The following is a 22,571-nucleotide window of genomic DNA, read 5'->3' as shown; positions in this document are numbered from 1 at the left end:
TCTATATATCAAAAAAGAAAACTCTTTGTTAATCTAAATATGCTAATTCATCGGACAAGCAAATAATCTACATTTAGTTTTAAACAATATAATCTTAAATTCTTTTAGATAACCAGGAAAGGGTGGGACTCGCAGTCACTATTTTGATAGGCCGGGGGGCGGGACTTAACTCAGAACGTAAGTTCCTGAGCCTCACAACGCGAGGGAACACAACTCCGGAACGGACCAAGATGGCGGCTTCCTGTGAGGGGCAGCTGTTTGCCGCGGGTATTGAAAAGACTTGGGGTGCAGTCGTTCGTTCCCCTGAAGGGACACCCCAGAAAGTTCGGCAGCTGATAGATGAAGGAATTGTCCCGGAAGAGGGAGGCACAGAACCGTGAGTTGTCCAGGCTGTGGGCGCTGGAGTAGCTTGGGGAACAACGGCCTGGAGCAGGGGGCGGGGAACGCAGCGGGTAACTTCAGTCCGTGACTTGGTGGGTGAGGTTAAATTCTTCCTGAGCTCTGGAAAAAGGCTGGCCTTCTCTGATTGTTTGGCTTCGGAAGCCTACGGTTGTGTCTGACGCCGCATCACTAGCGAAATTTTGAAATAAACCTTTTTTGAGAGAGAAGACTGTTAGCTGAATGAGCAAACCTGACTTCTAAAGCCGTGGGGTCTCACAGTATAGTGAAGCTTAGCAACCCCTTTACCGAAGAACAGTCCTAAGTGTGTAAAGCAAATTACATGGGATTGTAAATGAAACAATCACACAGTAAATTTAGTTAGCAAGATAGTAAAATGAAGTTACGTGGAATTATGCCGTTTCCCTCCCTCACTCCTTCCTTAAATAGTTAATGCTGGGCTGGGAAATAGCTAGCCTAGCGTGCACTGAGCTCAAAATTTGAACCCTAGCACTTTATTCAACTGGTAGCGGTATCATACAACGCTAAGACCTTGGAAGGTGGAGGATCTGAAGTTCCAGGCTAATTTGAGGCCCTGTGCCAGAGAGAGGTGTAGGGATGAGGGAGAGGAGAAAAAGAAATTGTCTAGTAGCATGTCTACAATCAATCATAATTTTGAATTAGTAATACCATGATACTATTTCAAAATATAGTCAGCCTTAATATGAATAAATTTTTTTCTCTTGGTGGCAAATTCACAAATATTTGTTTTATTCGTTTTATGTATGTGAGTACACTATAGCTATCTTTGGGCACACCAGAAGAGGGCATCAGTTCCCATTACAGGTGGTTGTGAGGCACCATGTGGGTGTTGGGAATTGAACTCAGGACCTCTGGAAGAGCAATCAGTGCCCCTTAACTGCTGAGCCATCTCTCCAGCCCATGACTTAAATTTTCTAATTGAGATAGTGTGAAACAAGGGTCCGTGTATGTAACAATATGTAAGCTATTCTTTCTCCTATTGAGAGTTAGATTTATGGGCCAGCAGGATGGCTTATCGGGTAAGGGTGCTTGCCATGGAAGCCTGGTGACCTCAGGTCAAACCCTGAACATCATAAAGGTAGAAGAAAAGATCTGACTCCACAGAGTTCTTCTCTGATTTCTATACACATGCATGGGCACATGCATTCACATATATATTGTACATACACACATGTACACACGCATATTATCCACACTTAAGGAGCTGAGACAGGGACTAGAGAGATGGCTCAGTGGTTAAGAGCACTGACTGCTCTTCCAGAGGTCCTGAGTTCAAATCCCAGCAACCACATGGTGGCTCAGAACCATCTGTAATGGGATCTGATGCCCTCTTCTGGTGTGTCTGAAGACAGCTACAGTATACTTATAAATAAGTCTTATTTGAAAAAAAAAAAGGGTTGGGGATTTAGCTCAGTGGTAGAGCGCTTGCCTAGGAAGCGCAAGGCCCTGGATTCGGTCCCCAGCTCTGGAAAAAAAAAAAAAGAGGCTGAGACAGGAGGATTGCTGAGAATTCCAGGCCAGCCTGGGATATAAAGTGAGATTCTGTCTCATAAATAAATAAATAAATAAATAAATAAATAAATAAAGGAATTATTTCGCTGAAGTGGTTTAAATTGTATTATCAATCAATACCTAAACCCTTGAAGGCCGTACTTTGTGTTTACTAAAGTTATGCAAAATATTGTTGGAGAACTGTGAATGAGCTAGGAGGCTGGCTAAACTGTAGAGTTGGGACTCCCAGATTGAAGAATTTAGAGCCTATTTAGTATTGTGAAGTCGTTGGATATATTAAGCAGAGGGACAGCTTTAGAAACTTAAAATCTAGTTCAGGTTTGATATGTGATGTGTGTGGAATAGTTAGGCTCAGGAGATTTAAGAAGAATGGTACAGAGATCACTAATAGTCCTACTTGGTTTCAGAAAGGACACATCTGCCACATTCCAGTCAGTCGATGGGTCGCCTCAAGCAGAACAGCCTCCACTGGAATCTACAAGCAAAGAAGCCTTTTTTCACAGAGTGGAGACCTTCTCTATATCCTTTTCAGTTTGTGTGTCTCTGCCTGCTGCAGAATTGTTACTATATAGGCACTGCCTACTGTAGCAGTATGGTAGAGTATAGATACTGCTTACTCTGATCTTTTGTTTTATATGTGTGGGTGTTTTGCCTGTATATTTGTGAACCATGTGCATGCAGTGCCCAAAGTGTCCAAAAAAGAGCATCAGATCCACTGGGATGAGTTACAGCTGACTTACCCACCATGTGAGTGCTAGCAGTTGAACTGGAAGAGTAGCCAGAGCTCTTAACTGTTGAGCCATCTCTCCAGCCTCTTTACTCTGATCTTTTAAACCAAAGAATTAGTATCGGTAAGAACTTTTTTCTGGAAATTAGCACCATTATATAATATTCTGCAAAGTATCAGTTGAGGGATAGATCAAATCTTTTGTTTGTTTGTTTGTTTCTGGGTTTGGGTTTTTTGTTTTCTTTGGTTTTGTTTTTTTGAGACAGGGTTTCTCCATGTAGCCTTGGCTATTCTAGAACTCACTCTGTAGACCAGACGGGCCTTAAACTCACAGAGATCCACATGTCTCTACCTTCCAAGTGCTGGGATTAAAGGCGTGCACAGCCACCACCTGGCTTGGCTTGGTTTGGTTTGGATTGGTTTGATTTGAAATGGTCTGGAACTTGCATCCCTAGACCAACTTCAGACTTGCAGTTCTCCTGCCTTGATCCCAAGTGCTGGGATGATAGGTGGGACCCACCATGTCCAGCTGACCTCTTTTTTTTTTTTTTTTTTTTTCTTTTTTCTTTTTTTCAGAGCTGGGGACCGAACCCAGTCTACCACTGAGCTAAATCCCCAATCCCCTGACCTCTTTACAGAAGGAAAAAAAACTAAATCCTGAGAGAAGGGGTACCTCTAATGCTTGTGTATAGTATGTTTTCACATGTATGCTTACCTTGGATCTTTAATGACTGTGAAAATAGTATTTTTACTGCCACATATTTTTTTTTTAGTTTGGTTTGGTGAAGGGCAGTGCTAGGAATTGAACCTACTGCCTCATGTATACCAGGCTAATATCCTTATACTGAGCTATGTTCTCTGCCTTGTTATATTCATTTTATAGAGAGCAGATAGGTTACATGGTTTGCCCAAGACATCTGCTAACAGGTAGAGGAGCCAGGACAAGTGTGATGTAATTGAAAGTGTGTGACAGCGCCCACTGCCTCCTGCCTCTCCTCCTCCTATGTCCCCACCAGACAGGGTTTCTCTGTTTTAGCTCTGACTGACCTGGAACTCACTCTGTAGGCCCAGCTGTCTTAGAACACCTCCCACGTGCTAGGATTAAAGGCCTGCACCACCACTGCCTGACTTCTTGATCCCTTTTTTTTTTTTTTTTATTCATTTATTATATATAAGTACACTGTAGCTGTCTTCAGAGACACCAGAAGAGGGCATCGAATCTCTTTACAGATGGTTGTGAGCCACCATGTGGTTGCTGGGAATTGAACTCAGGACCTCTGGAAGAGTAGTCAGGTGCTCTTAACCGCTGAGCCATCTCTCCAGCCCTCTTGATCCCTTTTTTATATTAGTCATTATTGCATGGCAAACTGCTCTAATATGCAGTGGCTTTAAACAACTATTATCATAAACTCTGTGGATTATATAACCAGACACAGAGTAGTTTTGTTTTGTTTTATTTTTGTTGTTGCTGGTAGTGGTTGTTTGTTTTATTTTTTCATTTATGCATTTGCTTGTTGTATATGCCATTTGGGGTTAGGGGATGCCCAAGAAGGCCAGAGGAAGGTATCAGACCTAGGGCCAGAGTTACAGGCCTCCAAACATATGTTCTGGGATCCAAACTTGGGTCCTCTAGAAAAGCAGCCACAGGTGCTCCTGTGGCTCTTGAGTATTTCTCCAGCCTAGTGAGTGTGTGTGTGTGTGTGTGTGTGTGTGTGTGTGTGTGTGTGTTTTGTTTGTTTAATTTTCTAGGCAGGGTCTTAACTATATAGCTCAAGTTGACATGGAATTCATTATATAGCCCTGAAATCATGATCTTCCTGCCTTTGCCTCCCTGACGTGGGGATTACAGGTGCCTTGGTTCCTTACTACATGGGTTCTTTTGAAGCAGTCCACAACTTGGAAGCTGGCTTCCATCACAATGATCAAGTAAAACAACACTTTGAAAGCCAGACTATTTATTGTTAAATGTTTTTTTTTTTTTTTCCTTTTTTTTTTTTTTTTTTTTTCCTTCGGGGCTGGGGACCGAACCCAGGGCCTTGCGCTCGCTAGGCAAGCTCTTGTTTTGTTTTTTTTGTTTCTTTTTTATTTCTTTTTCGGAGCTGGGGACCGAACCCAGGGCCTTGCGCTCGCTAGGCAAGCACTCTACCGCTGAGCTAAATCCCCAACCCCTTTGTTTTGTTTTTGAGACAAGGTCTCACTGTTGTATCTCTGGCTGTCCTGGAACTCATTCTTTTTTTTTTTTTTTTTTTTTCTTTTTTCAAAGCTGGGGACCGAACCCAGGGCCTTGAGCTTGCTAGGCAAGCGCTCTACCACTGAGCTAAATCCCCAACCCCAACCTGGAACTCATACTGTAGACCAAGATGGCCCTAAGCTCAGAGATTGCCTCAGGTTCCCAAGAACTGGTATTCAAGCTGTGCATTTTCATGTTTGGCATTAAATTTTTTTTTAATATTTATTTATTTATTATGTATACATCATGCAGCTTTCTGCCTGCATGTATGCCTGCAGGTCAGAAGAGGGCCTCTAGGAAGAACAGTCAGTGTTCTTAACCACTGAACCATCTCTCCAGCCCCAAATCTTCTTTTTTCTTTTTTAAAAGATTTTATTTATTTGTTTATTATATATAAGTACACTGTAGCTGTCTTCAGATACACCAGAAGCTGGCATCGGATCCCATTACAGATGGTTGTGAGCCACCATGTGGTTGCTGGGAATTGAACTCAGGACCTCTGGAAGAGCAGTCAGTGCCCTTAACCTCCGAGCCATCTCTCCAGCCCCCTAAATCTTCTTTTTAAATTTAACTTTTGGGGTTTAACTTTTTTTTTTTGGTTCTTTTTATCGGAGCTGGGGACCAAACCCAGGGCCTTGCGCTTCCTAGGCAAGTGCTCTACCACTGAGCCAAATACCCAACCCCAAAATTTAACTTTTTATTATGAGTACTTATTTATTATTATTATCATGTGCGCTTTGGTGTATGTTTGGAAGCCAGAGGACAGCTTGTGGGAGTTGGGAGTCTCTTCTCTCCTCCCATCCTGTGGGACCCAGGGTAAGCAGGTAGTTAGTCTTAGCAACAGATACTTTTACCCTCTGCACCATCCCACTGGCCCAGACTCATTTTTGTAACTTAATCTCAGAAGATAGCCCCTCCCTTTTTACCATAATGTGATTATTAAAATGTTGCCAAGCTAGCTCATATTCACCTCAGGGCACAGTACCAGAAAGCAGGCTACAGGGATTACCTGATTGTCTACTCTGCTCTTGTAAAAGTCTCAGCAACGTGCTTAGAAAGTACAATTTAACATATAGTCCATCATAATTAAGCCTGGGGCAGAGAGTTGCTAAGATTCTTTTCTTTTCACTGTTTTAGAAAGTAAGGGGATGTGGCAAATTAGGAGAACAGGGACAAATGTGAAAACATCTCAGCCTCTTTGACTTCATGGCCCTTTGTTCCCTAGGCGCATCCGATCCAGGACTCTCACCAGCACTCTCAATCCCTAGTATTTCAGATAAACACAAGTAGACAGCGTCTGTATTCTGCCACACAGTCAATAGTAAAAGAAGTTTTACATTGCGTTTTTAAAAGATGGGTTCTCAATACACAGAAAGAGAGACCAGACTAGCTAAAATGGTAAACTCCAGCTTCAAAAAGACACTTCTTCCTCAATTGGGCAGCAATTGAGGAAGACGGCAGACGTCAACCTCAGGCTTCTACATACATTTGTGCCCCTATACATGCAAACACATGCATATCTATAATACATACAAAGAAAAACAAATTCTTTTTTTTTTTTCTTTTCTTTTTTTTCGGAGCTGGGGACCGAACCCAGGGTCTTGCGCTTGCTAGGCAAGTGCTCTACCACTGAGCTAAATCCCCAAACCCGAAAAACAAATTCTTTACTGTCTGCTTTTAATGAGTGTATTCCTATATTGGTTAAGAATGTTCAAGTTTTAACTGTGCTTGGTTTTCATGTACATGGTTTTCCTTAACATGAATACTCTTTGAAATGGGCAGGGAAGCCCCCTGAGCTGTCTCCACTTATCTGCGCAAAATACGGTTGGGTTACAGTTGAATGTGACATGCTCAAGTGCTCCAGCTGCCAAGCTTTCCTCTGTGCCAGTTTGCAGCCCACTTTTGACTTTGGCAGATGTAAGTATAAAGTCTGCATTCCAAGGTGCACTGGGCTGGTGACATAGCCCGTGGCAGAGCACTTGCCTACTATGTGCAGGGTGCTGGACTGGCTGTCTGTCTCAGCAAATAATGTGCTGTTTTATGTGTGACGTGGTGAAGTTGGGGTGGTCCTCCCCTGTGGCCTCAGTTGTTCTCTGTGTGTTCTAGATTGATAGCAGTATGCAGACTTGAGAGCAAAGAGCGCATTCTGAAGGCCCGAGACTTGGAAATCACACCTTCCCAGTTGCACAGCATACCTTCTTTGTACTAACAAAGGATCTTTGTTTGTAGACAGTGTTTCTCTGAGTGCTAGGATTAAAGGTGTATGCCACCACAACCGGCCTATTTTCATATATTTTAGGGTATTCTAATTATTTAAATTATGTGCAGTTAGGTTTGGTCTCTAAAAGACTCTTGTTTTTACTTTGGAGTCTGCATAGTGTCTAATAACCACTGCCTCTTATGCTTTCAGATAAGGAGCGATGTGCTGAGCTCAAGAAATCCTTGTGCAGTGCCCATGAGAAGTTCTGTTTTTGGCCAGACAGCCCCTCTCCAGGTACATGTTCTAAGGATTCCCATTTGCCATTTCTCCTGGCTCATCGTGTGTCGCGCCCCCCCCCCCCCCCCAGCTGGGGACTGAACCCAGGGCCTTGCGCTTCCTAGGCAAGCGCTCTACCACTGAGCTAAATCCCCAACCCCAGGCTCATCGTGTTTTAATAGTGTCCACTTGTAAACACCAAATCATTGAAGTTGTGTTGTTCTTTTTGTGCTTTTCAAGACTTGCATTTATTAATTTTTCAAGATGCATTTGTCCCACCAGCTCTTTGGGGGGGGGGCTGTGTGTGTGTGTGTGTGGTGTGTTGTGTGTGAGTGTGTGGTGTGTGTGAGTGTGTGTTGTGTGTGTGTGTGTGGTGTATGTGAGTGTGTGGTGTGTGCGTGTGTGTGGTGTGTGTGTGTTGTGTGTGTGTTGTGTGTTGTGTGTGAGTGTGTGTTGTGTGTGTGTGTTGTGTGTGAGTGTGTGTGTTGTGTGTGTGTGTGTGTGTGTGTGTGTGTGTGTGTGTGTGTGTACTTGAACACATACTGAGAGGATAAACCTAGAGAAGGCTTTTCTCACCTTCCCTCCATGCGGGCCAGGGATTGAACCCAAGATCATTTGGTAGGCATGTCTTTCCTCACTGAACCCTCTCCCTGGTCCTCAGCAGCAATGTTTAAGCATTCTCTTCTGCTGGCACATCTCCACTGAGTAAACAGATTTAGCCGCAGAGCCCTCTGGTTGGGAATCTCTCCAAGTCCAGGTACAAACCTCCAGACCCAAGGTTTCCGAACAGTGCTGGTGTTCACGTATGTCGTGACTACTGGTCCGTACACTGTACGGTTTTGTTTTGGTAGGATGGCTCAAGCTGATTCTAAGGTCACTGTGGCTAGGAATATTCCATGACCAACAAAACCTATCGGAAGGGACTAGATTTCTCTCCCATGGTGAAGTTGAACATGACTGTAAGGTAGGGATTTGCATCTCTAACCTGGTTTCCTTTCCCCTGTATAATACAGCACAGCTCAGTCCTGTGTGGACTTGAGGTTACCACGGCCAGTCACTAGGCTCTTGTCACTATATGTTCTCTTTTCTCCATCCATTCACAGTGGATTCTTCCTGGAAGAACTTCTAACGCCTATCTTGACCTCTTTGAGGTCTCATTTCCAACTCCTTCCTGAGCATCTCTGCTTAATGTTAGAAGAGGTCCTTGCACTCAGCAGTGCAAAGCCTAACTATCTAATACTTAAGGTCTGCCTTGACTTCCCATCCAGTTGTTACTGCCGGAAATCTGGATGTTGTTTTAAAATCTTCTATGCTTTTCTTTTTTAAAAAATTCCTATGAGTTATTTACATGTATGAGTGTTGCCTGCATGTGTGTCTATACACCTGTGCATTCAGTGCCCTCAGACGGTTGTCTGCTATCAGTGACCTGGTTTCATTCAGCCTGGGCTCTTAGCCACTGAGCCCTTTTTTTTGTTCTTTCAGACAGGGTCTCACATTGTCACCCTAGCTAGGCTGGGTGTAGATCAAGCTGGTCTTGAACTCTGATCTCTGAGATCAATCTACATCTCTCTACCTCACAAGAGTTGTTATTAAAGGCAAGTACCAGGACAGAGCTGGAGCGATGGTTCAGTGGTTAAGAGCACTTGTTCCTCTTACAGAGGATCTGGGCTTGGCTTCTAGCATTCACATGGTGGCTCACAACCATCTGTGACCCAAGTTCCAGAAGCCCTTGCTTCCTCTTCTGACTTCCATAGGTACCAGGCATGCATGTGGTGAACATAACAGACATGCAGGCAAAATACTCATATACATAAAAGTAAAACACATACAACTTTAAAATACTTCTTTTGGAAAGACATGTTACCACATCTGGCTACTGTTTTCTTCTCCCTCCCTCCCTCCCTCCCTCCCTCCCTTCTTCCCCTTTTGGTTGTTGTTTATTTTGTTTTATGTGTGCACACCTAAGTGCATATAGGCATACTACATGTGTGCAAGAGCCCTGGGAGATCAGAATAGGCACCAGATCCCTTGAAACTGAAGTTACAGACAACTGTGACCCCATCATGTGAGTACTGGGAGCCAAACCCTGGTCCTCTGCAAGATCGATGAGCATTCTTTACTACTAAGCCATCTTTCCAGCCATAACCACTCCCTTGATTTGTTTGTTTGGCTGGTTGGTTGGTTGGTTTGGATTTTTCGGTTCTTTTTTGGAGCTGGGGACTGAACCCAGGGCCTTGCGCTTCCTAGGCAAGCGCTCTACCACTGAGCTAAATCCCCAACCCCGGTTTGGATTTTTCAAGACAGGATCTTACTGTGTAGCTCTGGCTATCTTAGAACTCACTCTGTAGACCAGGCTGGCCTTGAACTACAGAGATCCTTCTGCCTCTGCCTTCTGAGTGCTAGAATTAAAGGCATGTGCCACTCACTACACCCAGCTACATTGTGGTTTTGTTATGTTTTTTTGAAGCAGGGTCTTTTTTGTAGCTTAGATTGTTTACTGTGTAGCTATTATGGCCTTGACTTCTTGGTAATCTCTGCTATAACGAATGCCCCAAATGCTTGAATTACAGGAATGAACTAGCATACATACCTTTAGATGTTTTTTCTTTTTCTTTTTTTTTTTAAGATTTATTTATTATATATAAGTATACTGTAACTGTCTTCAGACACACCAGAAGAGGGCATCCCATTACAGAAGGTTGTGAGCCACCATGTGGTTGCTGGGAATTGAACTCAGGACCTCTGGAAGAGCAGTCTGTGCTCTTAACCACTGAGCCATCTCTCCAGCTCTAGATGTTTTTTCTTATCATTACCAACTTTGTCCTTATTCTTTCTCCAACCATCTCAGATACAGCTTTCAGTGGTATCTGTTAGTTTTGCTTTTAATACTCAGGTAACTTTTATCAGAAAACAGAATACCTATACTTATTTGTTGAGATTTATTGTTTTGGTTCTTTTTTTTTTTTTTTGGTTCTTTTTTTCGGAGCTGGGGACCGAACCCAGGGCCTTGCGCTTCCTAGGTAAGCGCTCTACCACTGAGCTAAATCCCCAGCCCCTATTGTTTTGGTTCTTGAACTAGAATCTCATAGTCTAGGTAGGCCTTAAGCTCTCCATGCAGCTAAGGATGGCTTTGACTCCTAATCTTCCTACCCTTTATGAGTACTGAGATTGCTGACGTGTGCCACCATGAACTGGCTGATTGTTGTAGTTTTTATAGTAATTTCTCTGATATTTATTACTAATTAAATCCCTTTAAACATTTTAAGTGACAGTTACAAATTTACTAGGGCTGAATATTTTGAAGATAGACACGGGCCCAATATACAAATAGATTAATTTTAAAGCATGTTTAAGCTCATTGTAAAACTTGGTGCCCTGCTTTTTAATTAATCACCAGATTAGGAGGACCTTTTCTTTCTTCATCTTTTTTATGTAATATCTCATTTCCTAAATGTGGGCATTCGTGGGCACAAGAAGATTGTTGTACGTTTGAGGCCAGCTGAACTATGAAGATCTGTTTCAAACACGGCCTTAGAAATATTTTTCTGTGTTTCATTTTGAAAAATAACTTACTGAATTCCCTACAAGAGAGCAAGGCACTGTGAAGTAACTAAAATGCCCACTGCTTGGTTTTGGTCTGTGAAAGACAGTCTTTTTTTTTTTTTTTTTTCATTTATTATATATAAGTACACTGTAGCTGTCTTCAGACACCAGAAGAGGGCATCAGATATCTTTACAGATGGTTGTGAGCCACCATGTGGTTGCTGGGAATTGAACTCAGGACCTCTGGAAGAGCAGTCAGGTGCTCTTAACCGCTGAGCCATCTATCTCTCCAGCCCATAAATTTCTCTTTTTCTTTTCTTTTTTTTTTTTTTTTTTTTTTTTCCTGGATCTGAGGACGGAACCCAGGGCCTTGTGCTTGCTAGGCAAGCGCTCTACCACTGAGCTAAATCCCCAACCCCGAAAGACAGTCTTGATGTTTAGTTCTGACTCGTTGGCCTAGAGCATACTGTGTGGACAAGGCTGTGTTGAACTTGACCCAGTGCAAGTCCAGGGATTGCAGGTGCACATCTCTGCTGCCTGTATCATTACTTTGTTGTTGTTGCGTTGTCCTTGAACATCCATGTACTCAGACTGTCTCCGAACTTGAGCTGGTCCTCCTTCCTCAGCCTCTGGAGCACTCAGATTACAAATGTACATCTCTCTGCCCAGCTTGTATTTTTATTTTTTCTTTTTAATTTTTTGTTAATTACTTGTAGATTTTATCTGTATGGTTGTTTTGCCTGCATGCATACCTGTTTACCATGCATGTACCTAGTGCCCAAAGAGGCCAAAAGAGTCCATTGGATCCCGTGGAACTGGAGTTACAGACAGTTATGAGCCACTGTGTGAGTTCTGGGAACAAAACTCAGGTCCCTGCAAGCTCCAGCCCCATACCTGGATTTTTACATGGCCTCATGCTGGCACAGCGGGGGCTAACATTTGCTGCTTTCCCATTCCTCCCTCCCACTCTTCCCATGTTCCCTCCTTCTCTCTCAAATTCATGGCCTCTTTTTCTCTACTTGTTGTACATGCATGCATGTATGTATTGCTAAGTATATAAGCAGCCTGCTCAGTCTGTGTAATGTTACTTTATATCTATGCTTTCAGGGCTGACCATGTGCTACTGTGTAACCAGTTCCTGTGCTCTACCCTGGGAAAGCCTTTCTCCATCCTCAGCACTCCTTAGTTGCCTGTGGTTAGTTCTTTGTGTAGGGCTGAGGCTTCCTGATCTATCCCCCTGTGTTAGCATGTCTGTTGGTGTCACCCTTCTTCAGGTCTTGTTTAGGCAGCCATGTTGGTGAAACTTATGGCTGTACCTTCTCTGAGGTTTCTAGGAGACACAATCCTACAGTAAATTTCTATTCTTCTGTCTTTTGCAGTCTTCTTTTCCCTCTTCAGAAGTGATTTCTGAGCCTAGGAAGCATGTTGTAGATGTATCAGTTAGGAATGGGCTCTACAACTCTGCACTTCGATAGATTGTGGTTTTCTGTCTGTTGCAGAGGGTTTCCTTGAGGAAGGGTGAGAACTACACTTTTCTGTGGGAATGAAGACAAGTAGTGAGAACGTAGGTATTGTGGCAGTTCTATTAATTGACTGTTGTCAATTAATTCCCCTCCCAGATTCATGATTTCACCAGCCCTGGGTCTTTGGCTAGGTGTCTAGTACCCAGTGTGATTTCCTTCTTGTTGAGCAGGCTGTGAGAACAGTTAGAGAGCTGGTGGTGGTTCACCAGGCTGTGTGCTGCTGCTCTACTCTTAAGGTCACAGCTGAGTAGGACTGGTGGTTGCTTCCTTCCTTTGGAAGCTTGTGTGGCACATTCAAGGGGGAGACTTTCAAGTCAGATGTAGCTTGTCTCTCTGGGTCCTGTGTCTGAAGTGTATGGTGTCTTCAGCAATAGGAATTTACCTTCTACCTCAACAACTCACAGTGAACTATCTACAACTTACAATTGTTACAAGATACTGTTTCTTTAGTTTCTGTCTGGTAAATCAACACTTCAGTGTTTGTTTTAATTCTTCCTCTGACTTTTCTTAAAGTAACTCTTTCATACATACACAGAAGCACCAAAAGTTCGTAATTAAATGCTGTTCAACTGTCAACAACTTCAATAATCATCGGTGTAGCCCATCGTTTCTCCCACAGTAAGACTGGAATGGAAACCAGGCCTTTGCCTATGAGGGGAGAGCTACACCCTTCTTCACCTTCCCCCTAAGACATGGTTTCTCTGCGATTACACTCATGACACCTACTGCTAGACAGTCTTGCTTCTTCAGTGTTCCCGATGCCTCACACTCTGCGTTGTTGAGAGACTCCTTCCCTCATCTTCCTTTCCTTTCCCAGCAGGTATCAGTTGCATGTAGCTTCTTGGTTAGGAGTAAGACTTTGTGTACGCTTCTTCTGTGAGTTCATATGTAAAACAATGGTTTCTTAACATCATCAACTATCTGTTTTACATATCTCTACTTGCTTATTCATGTTCTTTATTTCTTCCTCCCATCTAACTCCCAGTTTATTTTTCCCACAGATAGATTTGGGATGTTGCCATTGAGTGAGCCTGCTGTTCTTGTCAGTGAGTTCCTGGACCGGTTTCAAAGCCTTTGCCATTTGGACCTCCAGCTTCCTTCCCTGAGGCCAGAGGACTTGACAACTATGGTGAGTGTTTCTTGGCTAGGTTGCAGTGGCCTCCCGTAGTCACCAGCTTTTGTACACAATCCTGCGTTTGACTGACAAGAGGATGCAGAGCATTATGACGAGAACTACTTCTCTCTCCCTTTCTCCCAGAAAGGCAGTAGTGGAGGGTGTGAGTACATGATTTCTATGTAAACAATTAGATAGGGATCTTTAAGTAAGCTTTGTAAGCCGGTCTCTCTGTTTAGCTCTGGCTGACCTAGGCCTTCCTTATGAACCAGGTTGCCCTGAAATTCAGAGATTCTCCTTCCTCTACTTGTGGGGTTCTGGGGTTAAAGGCCTGTGCCCCCACATCTGGCCCTAGAAACTCAAACTGCTCATTGTATTTCAGCTGTGACAGGACAAGAAATTCTCCTTTGATGAATAGAAATGTAGTTGTGTCTATTTCCTCTCTGAGGTTGAATATTGACTGTCATTTTGCCAGCCCGTGAGTCTTTTGTGAAGATACACTGTGTTGTAGGCAGTAAGTTGACACTGTTAGAGCTTCTAGCACAGGCAGTTCACCTCTGTTTGTTCTTAAAAGTGTCAGCCTGACCTTTACAAGGCAGAGCCTCCTCCCCCACCCCCAGTACTCATAATGCCCTATTATCCACAGGCCAAAAATTAATGCTGTCAAGTTTGTTCCATCAAAAGTAAATTCATTGTTAGGTCGAGACATAAATAGTCTTTTCATTGTTTGGGTTTGAAGGTCACAAGTTTCAGATCAGATCTACAGTTGGCAGTCTAAGAACTGTCTAATGCTTAGAAGGAAGACTGCTCCGTTTTCAGTCAGCAGTTCAGTGTGACACTTAGCCCTGCCCTAGAATATGTCTTTCCCATGAAGATGTTGCCTCTCAATCCAGGGTTCCCTAGTCTAGGTGTGTTATTGTGTTTTTTTCCTGTGGAGGCTAGAACTTGGAGTTGGTTTTTAACCATGGTTCCTTTGCAGTGCTTGACAGAAGACAAGCTCAGTGCTCTGCTGCACCTGGTGGAAGATGAGCTCGATTTCCAAATCGATGACAGAAAGACTACAAGCAAATTAGGCTCAGACATCCAAGTCCACGCCACCGCCTGTGTTCTCTCTCTGTGTGGCTGGGCATGTAGGTTAGTGAGTGTTACCCAGGGATATGAACCTGATACAGTCACTGTCACTATTTATAAACCACCTGTGTCCTATGAGAAAACAGAGAATTTGGAGTGGGGGAGGGATAGAAGAGTGGATAAGAATCAGTAACAAACCAGAATAAACACTAAAGGCATTCCTGTTGTTCACAGCTGCATTTTCCTTCTCCCAACTGACAACTCATGTTCCCATAAACAGTGCGGCTCTTTCTAAAAGGAAGGGAAAATAACACCCTATTCTTAGAAATAAGGAAAACTAAGCTTAATTGATAAAATTCCCCAGAGGAGACATCAGCTGGTGGCCTGGCCCCATGTTGCCATTCCCATTCCACTTTAACTTAGTGTTGACTTTCTGAGGAAGAAGACTGTCAGAGCCAGTCTTGATTTTCTTGAAAGGTTTCCTTTTTCCATTTATGATGTGCGTGGTGGGGGCAGGCATACCCATGCCTACGCAGTGGCGTGAGTGAACAGACGGTCAGGATACTTGGCAGAGTCAGTTCTCCCCTTCTACCACAAGGGTTCTGGGGATTGTACTCAGGCTGTCAGTTAAGCTTGATGGCAAGTACCTTTAGTGCTGAGCCGTCTTCTTGGCTGTGTCTGTGAGTGTGTGCCAATATGTGCAGGTGCCCTCGAAGACCAAAAGAGGGCTTCCCAATGTGAGTGCTGAAATCCAAACAAGTGGCCTTAACTTTTGTCTTCACAGGCCCTCGCCTGCACACATACCATTTACTTTAAAAAGTCTTTCTTATTGCTGGATTGTGGGGGAGGGCGTGCCATCCCTGTAATCACAGCACTTGGGAGGATTTCTCATGAATTTGAGGTCCTCCTAGGCTACCGAGTGAAACTATTTCATACAAACAAAATAAGTAAATAAATGTGCTTTCTTTGCTAGATTGAGAAAAGAGATTCAAAAGGACCAGGAGCTTATAAAACATACTTCACAGCGTCCTTTCCAGCAAGAACATACCAGGATGCTTGGACCTCTTTGAGAAAGTAACATGGGAGTGAGGGAAGGCTAGGTACTCAGAGTACTCAATGAGGGCTCTGAAAGCCCATGGTTCTAGCCCTCTGGCTGACTGCAGAGACTACCTGCTGAGATAAAACAGTTACTACACGTAGTGACCTGGAAATGTCACCTCTGGAAATACCTGTTTTTTTTTTTCCCTTTCCTTCCTAGTTCATTGGAGCCTACACAGCTCTCCCTGATAACGTGTTACCAGTGTATGAGGAAGGTCGGTCTCTGGGGCTTTCAGCAGATGGAATCGTCCATGACAGATCTGGAGGCTTCCCTTGGTTTGACAAGCTCCCCCATTCCAGGTGCGGAGGGTCGGCCTGAGCACTTCCCTCTGGTGCCAGAATCTCCTAGGCGGATGATGACCCGAAGCCAAGATGCCGCCGTTTCTCCAAGCTCTGAGCAGGTATTAGCTTCTTCAGGTGCCAGCGTAACAGCAGGTTGGAGATTGGCAATAGGTTTTGCTTTAACCCTGTCAGTAAGACTACGCTATCACGTTTCCCTTCACAGATGGAGACGCTAAATTTGTTATGGAAGCTAAATATAGAACTACAATATTCCTTGAAGATCTTAGTTTGTTGGCAGTTGAGATTCTAAATTTGTATTACAAATTCTAAAATACTATGTTTCACATGCTAGGAATACTTGGGCTAAAACCGTTAACATCATTCATATAGTTCCATTGCTTTTCTTTTCCTTCAGTCTGAAAAAAGTCCTGGTCCGATTGTTTCCCGAACCCGGAGTTGGGAGTCTTCCAGTCCTGTTGACCGGCCTGAGCTAGAGGCAGCCAGTCCTACCACCAGGAGCCGCCCAGTGACCCGAAGCATGGGAACCGGAGATTCTGCTGGCTTAGAAGTTCCCTCGAGCCCTCACCGGAGAGCTAAGCGACCTCGCCTTTGCTCTTCCAGCAGCTCGGTGAGGCTCCGTTTAGCAGGGGTGCCTTTATGTGTATCGGGAAAAGCAGGCACAGACCCCTCCCAGGGTTCTGGCCAAAAGTAGACTTAGCAAGTTTAAAGATGGGACATATTTCATTACCTGTAATCCCAACACTTGAGAGGCAGGATCACGAGTGGCCAGCCTCCACTAGATTGTGTGACACAGGAAGGATCTTGTCTCAAACAAAAAGCCAGCTGGCAATAGCTCAGTGGGTATAAGTGCTGCAAAGCCTGAAGCGCATTCCCGCACACTACATACACATGAAAGCACACAATGTTTAGGAGAGACAGCTGGGGAGCAAGGAAAAGGTTTGGAGTGGTGTCTGGAAAAGTCATAGATACTTGGACTAGGAAGACAGCAATGCAGTAGGACACTGATCTGATAGAGGCTTTCTGGATTCTCCCTCCCTTCCTCTGTACCAGGCCTCATATAGCTCAGGTTGCCCTCACTGTATATTCCAGGCTTAAATATACAGTTTACGCCAGCCCCCTCAATCTCCGCACTGGGATTATAAGCTTGACCTATCACATCTAGTAGGTAATTTGTTTTGTGTTTTTGTTCATTCTTAATATTTGAGACAAGGTGCCTATGTAGACCAGGCTGTCCTCAAACTCACAAAGATATGCCTTCCTCTGTTTTCTGAGTGCTGGGATTAAAGACCTGTACCACCACAACCAGCAGGTTTAGGGTTTTGTTGATGATGTCATTGGTTTAGGTTTTTTAGATTAACATACAAGGTTATGGGTTTCATGTGGCATTTCCGACTTGCTCCCTCTCCTCAGGCATCCTCTTGCCCTCCACTATAGTCCCCACCTTACCAGGCTGTGTACTCCTTTGTATCTGTGTTTCACAGGGGTTTTATTTGGTTGTTTGTATTTTGGTTTGGTTTGTTTTTTTTTTTTTTTTTTTTTTTCTTTTTCTGGAGCTGGGGACTGAACCCAGGGCGTTTGCTAGGCAAGCGCTCTACCACTGAGCTAAATCCCCAACCCCTGGTTTGGTTTTGATTGTCCTTGTTTCCTGTTTTTTTTTTTTTTTTTTTAAGATTTATTCATTTATTATATATAAGTACACTGTAGCTGTCTTCAGATACACCAGAAGAGGGCATCAGATATCTTTACAGATGGTTGTGAGCCACCATGTGGTTGCTGGGAATTGAATTCAGGACCTCTAGAAGAGTAGTCGGGTGCTCTTAACTGCTGAGCCATCTCTCCAGCCCATAAATTTCTCTTTTTCTTTTTTCTTTTTTTTTTTTTTTTTTCCTGGATCTGAGGACAGAACCCAGGGCCTTGCGCTTGCTAGGCAAGCGCTCTACCACTGAGCTAAATCCCCAACCCAGAAAGACAGTCTTGATGGTTTTTTTTTGAGATGGGGTTTCTCTATGTAGCCTTGCCTGGCCTTAAACTCAAAGAGATCCTCCTGCCTTTGCCTCCTGAGTGCTGGGATTAATGGCTGCCCTACCGCTGTCAGGTTTGATGTTTGTTTTCTTGGTGTTAGCTGTTCTGAATGGGTAGTTCTGATTTGCATTTCCCTGCTGGCTAAAGATGTTGAACACTTTACAAAATACTTGTTGGCTCTTTTTTTGAGAACTGTCTGGCCCATTTATTGATTGGAAGCTTTGGCTTAGGTGTTTGGTGTTTCTTTCTTGCAGTTCTTTATATATTCTAGGTATCTGTTCTGTCTGTCTGCAGCCGCACAGATGCTCCCGCTCACGCTGTCTCCACTCTGCTTATACTCTGATTTGTTCTGCTGAAGTTTTCTCAGGGTTGTTTTCTGTGCTGTCCCGGTGCTTTCAGAACATTGGAATAGCTAGTAAGGACACAGCTCCAATCCAGAGGCTGAGGCAAATTCAAGGCCAGCCTGGGCTGCACACAGACCCTGATCCTATCTCATCATAAGGGGGCAGGGCTAGAGACTGAGAGGAAAATGTTAGAGTTGCTTGGGAACCTGAGGCAGAAAGGTGACCAGCCTTGGCTACATACCATGATTTTACATCAAAATAACAAAAATAAGATAATGAAGAAAGAGCTACAAGCGTGGGCAGCTGTGTGACTCTAGGCTTGAATAGCTACAGTGCCTCTCCCCAGACCTAGCATCTGTCCTTGAATAACACTGTGCTTTTTCTTCCTCCTCCCTCAGGACACCTCTCCAAGAAGCTTCTTTGATCCCACCTCTCAGCATAGAGATTGGTGCCCTTGGGTGAATATCACACTGGTCAAAGAAACCAAGGAGAATGGGAAAACGGAAGTGGAAGCCTGTACCCCAGCAGAGCCAGGCTGGAAGGCAGTGATGGCCATCCTGCTGGCCCACAAGCATTCTAACCAGCCAGCTGAGACCGACTCCATGGTGAGATGGCCGATGCCCAGCGTGTGCACAGCACTTGTGTTCTGTGAGGCTGGTTAGCCCTGTAGTTAGTGCCTGCCTGTTTTCAGCTCTTACGTCGTGTTAGGCTCCTTCTGGTCTCAGGAGTAAAACACAGAAGTGATTCGGTCTTTGTGACCTGCTCAGCATATGGTATTCCATGACATCCTAGTAAATTCTCTGTTCCTCCAACTGAAATGACTTCGAGTAGGGAGGGAATACAGAAGCAGACATGGGTGAATGGGCAGCTGCCCGGCCCTGTGCTGCAGGACAGCTGCTCTCTGTCAGACTCCATCACTTGTGTTTGGAACCTGGCCAGCTAACTTAGCTGTTGGGAGCTCTGTCTCCTTATACCACACTGTGCCTTTATACCCCAAGTCTTCATGTCTCTTCACTCTTCTGCAGCCTGGTATGTGCTCTGACTAGCGTTAGCCATCCCACTCAGGATGGCCGCCATTACAGACCTGAGGAAATGCAGAGCCATCAGAGCCATCTGGGAAAATGAGAATAAAGGCAAGAGGGTAGACAAAGGAATCCAGAGAACTGGCTTTGTGTTCCTTTCCAGGTTCAGCTCTATATGTGCCCCATAGCCTGGCATAAATGTAGCCTTTCTGACCCTTATGCTTTTCACAGACTAAAGCAGACAGAAGATACTTTCCTGTCAGGCTTCCCAAATTCATGGTGGTCGGGTTACAGGATTTCCACCAGAGGGAGCTATAATTATACCAGAAGCCCATCAAAGATATCATTAGTACCCTTAATAAATAAGTAGAGGAAAGGTTTCCAAAGCCATTCTTTCTTTCATTCATTCATTTATTCATTTAAACATATTTAGGTCAGGGGCTAGCTTGATGGCTCAGTAAGAGAGCTTGCTGCTAAACCTGAGGACCTGAGTTCAGTACCCAGGGCCCAAGCCAGGAAGGAGAGGACCGACTCCAGGAAGTTCTCCACATACCTACATTGGTATTTGTGTACACAGTAAATAAATCCATAAATGCATTGATACATCAGTGTTCAATGTTTAGGTAGATACAATGGTGCACACTTATGCCAGCACTCAGTAGACTTAGCAGAAGGATCATAAACCAGAGGCCAGCCTGGCCCATATAGGAGACCCAGTCTCCAAAACAACAACAAAATCGGGGTATGGGATATAATAAGGTACATAAAGACAGAGAGTTGATCCACCATGCAAACCATCCACAGTAAATTAAATCTCTCTGTCCACAAATTCAGGAAGGGATCTTTTGACTAGGTTGATTGGTTGTTCGGTCATGGTAGCATGCACCTGTAATCCTAGCACTCTAGGAGCTAAGGCAGACTGGTCTCTGAGAGTCAGAGGCCAGTGTGGTCTACATATTGAATGCCAGGACACTCAGGGCTAAATGTACTGTGTGAATGCCTAGGTTACAGATGGTTGTGACCACCGTGTGGATGCTAAAAATTGATTCCAGTTTCTCTGCAAGAGTGACAAGTGATCTTAGCCAGCTCTTTAGCCCCACGTGGTTTGTTTTGTTTTAAAGGTTTATTTTTAAGTATACATAGGGTGCGCTCTCTTCTCTGTGTATGTGTGCGTGTGCATGCATGCATGTACACATGAATGCTGGAGCTAGATGGTTGTAAGCCACCTGATGTGTGTGTCACAGACCAAACTTGGGTCCTCTGGAAGAGCAGTTAAATGCTCTTAACTACTGAGTCATCTCTCCAGCCCCTGTTTTGCTTTAAAAAGAAAAAAAAAAAGGTTTTTTTTGTTTTTTTGTTTTTTTGTTTTCCGGAGCTGGGGACCGAACCCAGGGCCTTGCGCTTCCTAGGCAAGCGCTCTACCACTGAGCTAAATCCCCAACCCCTAAAAAAAGGTATTAAAAGGGGAAACAAGACTGGTAAAGGTTCTTCCCACCAAGCCTGATGACCAGAGTTTGATCCCGATACCCACAGGATAGACGAGAGAAGCACCTCCTGCAAGTCATCTTTTGACTTTCACACATATCCTGGCATGTACATGCCTGCATACACAGTAAATAAATGTAATTTTGAATAGTGACACATACCTTTAATCCTAATGATTGAGAGGCCGAGACAAGAGTATTTCTGTGAGTTCAAGGTCAGCCTGATCTACGTACTGAATTCCAGGACAGCCAGAACTACATAGTGAAACTCTGTTTCAGATAGATAGGTCCAATAAACATCCTGGGTAAAAGCCAGAGCACAGCATGTGCTGGACTCAGCGTGGGTCAGGAGTGCCCTTGTCACAAAGATGAGGACAGTACGAGGGAAGCTCAGAGTGTTGGCAGTGATCTGGCCATTGAACACAGGCTTCTTGATTTGTTTGACTTAAGCTGTGCATTATGTACAATGTAGCATGACATAAAATGAGTGGTTTTTTGTTTGTTTGTTTGTTTGTTTTGTTTCTTTTGGAGCTGAGGACTGAACCCAGGGCCTTGCGCTTGCTAGGCAAGTGCTCTACCACTGAGCTAAATCCCCAACTCCATAAAATGAGTTCTTTTTTTTTTTTTTTTTTTTTTTGGTTCTTTTTTTCGGAGCTGGGGACCGAACCCAGGGCCTTGTGCTTCCTAGGTAAGCGCTCTACCACTGAGCTAAATCCCCAGCCCCATAAAATGAATTCTTATTCAATCACAGATACCAAGGCAGGCCTACAGCCATACCTATCTTTCGTCTCTATGGAAGAATGTAATTCTAATAATAAGCTTTTCTATCTACAGAGTCTCTCTGAAAAATCAAGGAAAGTGTTCCGAATATTCCGGCAGTGGGAGTCTTTATGCTCATCCTGAAAATGCTGCAGACAGAACTGTTGAGGGCGACTTTTTGAAAAACAGTCAGCTGACGCTGCTTTTCTTCATTCTGGTTGAATTGCAAGCGCAAAGGCCTGCCATCTGCATGGCAAAGAGGGGACCCAATTGCCATGTGGGATGTGGACAGGGTAAGATACAGCAGGCCCAGTTCTGTCGGGACTGCAGGGCTATGAACCAGCCACAAGACTTGAAGGTTTGGTTCAGGCAGTGTTCTGAGCGTGAGGCTCAGGAGTGTGACAGTATTTGTTAATAAAGTGTTTGCTAAGGTTCTGCTGCTAGAGAATTGATTTCTCCCTCCCGGTTCCCCGGGGGCAGTTTTCATAAAACTGAGCTGTGGTTGGCCTTGGACCTTACTCAGAAAGCAGGACAGTTATTGCTTAGAATCCCCAAGAGAAAAGTCTTGCAATAGTAATATTCCATCCATACTTTGCCTCAGTCGATATCACTAAGAAATGTGACTTCTTTAGTACAGTTATGTCCAGCAAAATTAATCCCTAAATATTGCTTAACTAGTCTGTATTCAAAATTTGTTATTAGGGGCCTGGAGGAAAGGCTTGATGGTTAAACATGTGTTTGGCATGGCCAGTTCTGGGTGTAAGTCCCAGCATGCCCTGAGCCCAGATTTCTAGTTGTTCCAGATGCAATTCTCATATGATTTGTCTACCCTCAAAGGAAGAGTAAAATTGGAAGTTAAGGCAACATAGTGGCTCACACCTGTTCTCCACTACCTGGAGGCTAAAAGGCAGGAGAATTACTGG

The 22,571-nt window shown here is 44.0% G+C and overlaps 1 protein-coding gene across 1 annotated transcript; it reads left to right on the top strand.

Annotated features, from left to right (window-relative positions):
- The first annotated feature begins 204 nt into the window (after positions 1 to 204).
- Zc3hc1 (zinc finger, C3HC-type containing 1) lies at positions 205 to 22,081 on the top strand. Its single transcript, NM_001127293.1, is given in 10 exon segments — positions 205 to 376; positions 2,340 to 2,451; positions 6,656 to 6,806; positions 7,300 to 7,383; positions 13,433 to 13,560; positions 14,525 to 14,679; positions 15,875 to 16,115; positions 16,412 to 16,624; positions 18,782 to 18,988; positions 21,724 to 22,081. Coding segments are annotated over 10 exon segments (1,506 nt in total). The 5' UTR covers positions 205 to 230; the 3' UTR covers positions 21,793 to 22,081.
- The last annotated feature ends 490 nt before the right edge of the window (positions 22,082 to 22,571 follow it).

The sequence above is a fragment of the Rattus norvegicus genome, chromosome 4 (assembly GCF_021556685.1).
Source record: "Rattus norvegicus strain SHRSP/BbbUtx chromosome 4, alternate assembly SHRSP_T2T, whole genome shotgun sequence".
Classification (NCBI taxonomy): Eukaryota; Metazoa; Chordata; class Mammalia; order Rodentia; family Muridae; genus Rattus; species Rattus norvegicus.
Note: the sequence above shows the minus strand (reverse complement) of the source record. Positions and strands in the feature narration are given on the sequence as shown.